The sequence below is a fragment of the Moschus berezovskii genome, chromosome 1 (assembly GCF_049115385.1).
Source record: "Moschus berezovskii isolate FMDL1 chromosome 1, NW_MosBer_1.0, whole genome shotgun sequence".
Taxonomy (NCBI): domain Eukaryota; kingdom Metazoa; phylum Chordata; class Mammalia; order Artiodactyla; family Moschidae; genus Moschus; species Moschus berezovskii.
This window is the reverse complement of record NC_142460.1, coordinates 91647653-91653652: the sequence shown is the minus strand read 5'-3', so window position 1 is coordinate 91653652 and position 6000 is coordinate 91647653. Positions and strand designations below refer to the sequence as shown.

General features: G+C 42.1%; 1 protein-coding gene across 1 annotated transcript in view; it reads left to right on the top strand.

The window, feature by feature from the left end:
- Positions 1-2010: 2010 nt before the first annotated feature.
- Positions 2011-6000, top strand: part of OSBPL11 (oxysterol binding protein like 11) — a 93276-nt gene continuing 89286 nt past the window's right edge. The window contains exon 1 of the mRNA XM_055398416.2: positions 2011-2979. Within this exon, the coding sequence (XP_055254391.1) occupies positions 2783-2979 (197 nt within the window). The 5' untranslated portion in view covers positions 2011-2782. The remainder of the gene's footprint in view (positions 2980-6000) is intronic.

Below are 6000 nucleotides of genomic sequence, written 5' to 3'. Positions count from 1 at the left end.
TAGGTGAGTGATCACGCCATCGTGATTATCTTGGTCGTGAAGATCTTTTTTGTACAGTTCTTCTGTGTATTCTTGCCACCTCTTCTTAATATCTTCTGCTTCTGTTAGGTCCATACCATTTCTGTCCTTTATTGTGCCCATCTTTGCATGAAATGTTCCCTTGGTATCTCTAATTTTCTTGGAGAGATCTCTTGTCTTTCCTATTCTGTTGTTTTCCTCTATTTCTTTGCATTGATCGCTGAGGAAGGCTTTCTTATCTCTCCTTGCTATTCTTTGGAACTCTGCATTCAGATGCTTATATCTTTCCTTTTCTCCTTTGCTTTTCACTTCTCTTCTTCTCACAGCTATTTGTAAGGCCTCCTCAGACAGCCATTTTGCTTTTTTGCATTCCTTTTCCATGAGGATGGTCTTGGTCCCTGTCTCCTGTACAATGTCATGAACCTCCGTCCATAGTTCATCAGGCACTCTATCAGATCTAGTCCCTTAAATCTATTTCTCACTTCCACTGTATAATCATAAGGGATTTGATTTAGGTCATATCTGAATGGTCTAGTGGTTTTCCCTACTTTCTTCAATTTAAATCTTAATTTGGCAATAAGGAGTTCATGATCTGAGCCACAGTTAGCTCCTGGTCTTGTTTTTGCTAACTGTATAGAGCTTCTCCATCTTTGGCTGCAAAGAATATAATCAATCTGATTTCGGTGTTGACCATCTGGTGATGTCCATGTGTAGAGTCTTCTCTTGTGTTATTGAAAGAGGGTGTTTGCTATGACCAGTGCGTTCTCTTGGCAAAACTCTATTAGCCTTTGCCCTGCTTCATTCCGTGCTCCAAGGCCAAATTTGCCTGTTACTCCAGGTGTTTCTTAACTTCCTACTTTTGCATTCCAGTCCCCTATAATGAAAAGGAGTATAGAGGTACCTAAAGTTCTACAGTCCACGGGGTTGCAAAGAGTCAGAGACAACTCAGCGACTAAACAACAACAATACTTCTTCTAGTGTTTCACACAGTATACATTCAAAAGTCATTTTGTTGGAAACTGGAATTTACAATTAGAAAGAAAGAAAGTTTAGTTGCTCAGTCATGTCCGACTCTTTGCGACACCATGGAATGTAGCCTACAAGGCTCCTCTGTCCTTGGGATTTCCAGGCAAGAGTACTGAAGTGGGTTGCTATTTCCTTCTCCAGAAGATCTTCCCAACCCAGGGATGGAATGCGGGTTTCCTACATTATAGGCAGACGCTTTACCGTCTGAGCCACCCGGGAAGTCCTAGAAGGGACTTTAGAAATCACCTAAACATTCTGATTTCATAGATACAAAAGTCTAGGCTAAGGAGGGTGAAAGAGTTGTCTGAGGTCAGAAAGAACATTGTCCTTAGTCCTAAGTTGTGTCTGACTGGACTCTTGAGATCCCATTGACTGTAGCCTGCCAGGCGCCTCTGTCCAGGGGATTTCCCAGGCAAGAATACTGGAGTGGGTTGCCATTTCCTCCTCCAGGCAGTCTTGGAGACCCAGGGATCAAAGCAGCATCTCCTGCATTGGCAGGCGGATTCTTTACTGCTCAGCCACCAGGGAAGACCCTCAGAATAACTAGTTTTGATTCTGAGAGCTCTAATTTCCATGATAGTTTCTTTTTCATTTATAATACTGATTTGCCTTATGCCAATAAGGCTTTTTTTTTTTCTAATTACTAAAATGAATTATTATTTTTTTAATTCCTTCAGAAATGACATTTTTCTACGCTTTTTTCCTAAAATGCCTGAAGTGGGCCCTCAAATGGAAGGCCTTGCCCGGGATAGGAAGGCCGCAAGACACCTTCATTAGGCCGCTAACTGCTTTTTTTCTGCTTGGTGACTGACCCACCGCTCCTCCCTCCGCTGCCTTGCCTCCTCCCTTTCCTCGGAGTCCACCGCCCCAGCACCACGATCCCCGAGGCTCCGCCCCCTTCAGGGCCGCGCGCCCTTCTCAAAGATGGCGCCAGTGGCCTCTGCTCTGGGGGAAGTGAGCTCACGCTACTCCGGAAGGGAAGGCGGGGAGAGAGCGAGCGGGCAGGTGACCGGCTGTGGGGCTGTGGGTGGGGCGGTGGCCGCAGTTGTGGGTTTCACGTTTGGGCAGTAGCGAGGGTGAGGAACTCGCCCGCCTCTGGGAACCCGGTCGAGGGCCCAGTGCCGGGGGAGTTGGAGGAAATCGCCCCGAGCTGCTTGCCTCTGAGTGGAGGCGAGGCGACCCTGGAGCCGGCGTCCCGCCCCCGGCGGCCTCCTTCCCCGATCCTCCTCCCGGGCTGAGCGCGAGCCGCCCCAGCTCTGTCTCGAGAGCTGCTGTGGGAACCGCCGAGCGGGCTGGACTGAACCTTCCCGCTGAGGACCAGCTTGAGAAGAGGGAGCGAGGCGGGTCAGTCCGTCAGCCCAGAGGTCAGGCCGCGGGTTCCCGTCAGCGGTCCGTACTTCGCCCAGCCCTCCTGGCTAGGGTCCGCGACCTCCTCACGCCGTTTCTGCTCCTCCTTTGAGCATGCCACCAAGTCCTCTGGCAGGGTGATTTTCTTTCCCTCCTTGCTTTTGCCCGGAAGGAGATATATATTTAAAGGACATCTGCCCTCATCGCTGTCCTTCTCCTGTTAAAAGTTTCCTTCAGGGGGAATGCTTGTATTCCTTCCCTGGACTATTTGATGATTACTGCTCCAGCCGCCGGCTAGTTTAGCAATTGGGAGCCCTTTCAGATCAAATCTTAAATCTTATCACTTACAAAACTACTCTGCAGAGTTGTTTCTCCCGCCCAAGAAGGGCAGATGGACTTTGGAGTTAAGATGCAGGGGGGTGAACCAGTGTCAGCAATGAAAGTCTCAGAGAGCGAAGGAAGGCTGGAGGGCCTGGCCACCGCGGTGACCCCGAACAAGAACAGCAGCAACAGCAGCTGTGGGGGTGGAATCAGCAGCAGCAGCAGCAGTAGCAGCCGAGGTGGCAGTGCCAAAGGCTGGCAGTACAGGTATGGCCCTTTCTCCAAGGTGATTTCCTGAGGAGGGGGTGAGTATTCTGAAGTCTGCATTCCTGCAGTTGTTGAAGGATTAGGTTTATGCAGTAACTTCAGAAGTAGCTAATACGTTTCATTTGGACCTGGGGGTCTCAATTTTCATTAGCAAGATTTAGTACATTTATTTGTCCATTCAACAGGTATTTATTGAAGGCCTTTTGGAGAACACATAGATGTATCCCTTAACTCCCTCTACAACCGTAGAGTTAATTTTTCCTGTGATTTGAGTCCATACTCACTTTTGTTTTTTCCTATATTGTAATTTGTTTACAATAAGTCTGCCTCCCTTTCTTGCTTGTTGAAGGGGGGTACTGTTCAACTCCACTCTCTCTAGAGGCTAGCAAAATGCTTGGTGCTGAGAACTTGTTTGTCCAGTGATGGATGGAATCATTAAGTCAGAAAAGATTCTTGCCCTCATAGTGTTTGTGATTTAGAAAGAGAGATATGCATAAATAATTTAAATATAGAGTGTGTGCGTGCTCAGTCTTGTTTGAGTCTTTGTGACCCCATGGACTGTAGCCTGCCAGGCTCCTCTGTCCATGGAATTCTCCAGGCAAGAATACTGGAGTGGGTTGCCATTCCCGTCTCTAGGGCATCTTCCCAATTCAGGGATCAAACTCAGGTCTCGGCAAAAGTACAAATGCTAGTGCCTCTGATAGTCTAAACTAGTGAGATGTTTTAGTTTGAGTTGATTAGGCCACTCACACCCCTCTGTCTTTGAGAGATTCTACATTTATTAATTTTCATTGATATGAATGAAAAACTGAAGGAACAGGAAGTGAGTGCTGGAGAAGTAATGGTAGTTTTTTGTTTTTGATAATGTATAGGATAGGTGAGCATAGCCATCCAGAATCTGTTTTTTTTTTAAATTGAGAAATATTTGACATGTAACATTATATTAGGTTCAGGTGTACAGCATAAAGATTTGATATTTGTATGTATTGTGGAATGATCACCACAATAGATCTAGTTAATGTGTGTCCCTGCACAATTTTTTTTTAATGAGAACTCTCTTAGCAACTTTCAAATGTGTGATACAGTGTTATCAACTATAGTCATGATGCTGCACAGTACATTTCCACGACTTATTTATTTTATAACTGGAAGTTTGTACCTTTTGATCACCTTCACCCATTTTACCCACCCCTGCCTCTGGCTGCCCTCAATCTGTTCTCTGTATTTATGAGTTTTGTTTGTTTTTTTAGATTCTACATATAAGAAGGATTGTACAGTATTTGTCCTTTCTCTTTCTGACTTTTCTCACTTAGCATAATGCCCTCAAAGTACATCCACCTTGTTGCAAATGGCAATGTTTCCTTTTTATGGCTGAATAATATATCACTGTGTGTATATATATATACCACATTTTATTTATTTACTCATCACTGTCCATTTGATGGACTCTGGTAGCTTCCATGTTTTAGCTTTTGTAAATAATACTGCAGTGAACATGAAGGTTCAGATATATTTTCAAATTAGTATTTTCCTTTCCTTCAGATGAATACCCAAAAGTGAAATTGCTGGATTATTCAGAATCTTAAGAATGAATGAATGAAATTGTAATAGCCTTTGTTACTGGAACTATAGGAATGAAATCTTAAATTTTGGTCAAGGGATTGCCTTGTGCCTAGCTCTAGTCCGTTTTAGCCTTTGTGTTGTGAAATTTGTATGAAATTTGGAAGAGATTAAAATCAAGATTTTGTGAAGGCTATACATTTATCATGAATAATATCCATATATGTGAAATATGCTTGGCTGTATTTACATACAGAAATATAGAAGATTATAACTTTTTATTGGTAAGTGATTATACGAAAGGAAAGTATAGTTACTGTGAAATGTCTAAGCTCAGTTTTGGAATGCATGATACTTTTGTGTGTGTGTGTGTGTGTGTGGTTTAAGACTAACCATATAAAATTATCAATAACTTGGCAGGGTTATTTTGCTATAACTTAAGGAAACAAGATAAAGTAATATTTCATGTAGCCAGAGGTTAGTCTTCTGACATCCTCAACTGTTTGAAACCCAATCTTGAATTGAAAAGTGAAACAGGTTTCTTAACAATGTCATAAAGCCATATACTTTATTCCTATACTTTGATTCAGGATTCTATTATCCTTACTTAGGGTATTATTTAATGGTTATATAATTTTAAAACTAGAATATGTTGAAAGCACAAAGGAAAAAAGTTATCAGGAAATGGCAACTGACAACATAGAACAGTCAAAGACTTGAAAAATTAACATGCAGATTCAGCTATATTACTTCCCATTAATGTAATTATAGTTACAATGACCTTGTCATCCAGGAGAGTACAATATGTTTAAGAAGGCAGACAACTGTATCATACAATGGTGAGCAATTTCAAGGAAAATGACTAAACTAAAAGAAATGCTTAAGTGTCGAGTAATTCAGTTATGTGGAACTCTTCCCCAGTGATGCAGATATATAGCGCATTACTGCATTTACATACTGACATATACTTTTACTTACATGAGGCTTGTTCAAAGCTAGTCTTTCAGCCTGTCTCTCAGTTGAATTTATCCCTTTATCCTGTAGGACATTAGTCAAACAGTTTCCTTCTTTGTCTTATGTTACTTCTTCCCAGGCTTCTTCCTCTGAGGCCCAAAGTCTCTAGATTTAAAAACCAAAAACAATAATGAAAACTAATCTAAATCCTTTCCTCTTAAAAACAATTTACACTCAACTGCTTCCATTTCTGTAACCCTTATTTATTGTTCAACCCATGACATTTGGCTCTGTCCTTACCAAGGATATGAGTAAAAAATGATGACTATTTTTTGATTCTTATTCCAACTTTATAAGATATATGATATCTTTATAAGAGTATCTGTTGCTATTCTTTTCTTGCCTTTTTTGACATTACTTTCTCTTAGTTTCTCCTTTATTGCTCTAAGAAAAAGAAAGCACCAAGTCATGTCCAACTCTTGTGACCCCATGGACTGTAGCCTACCA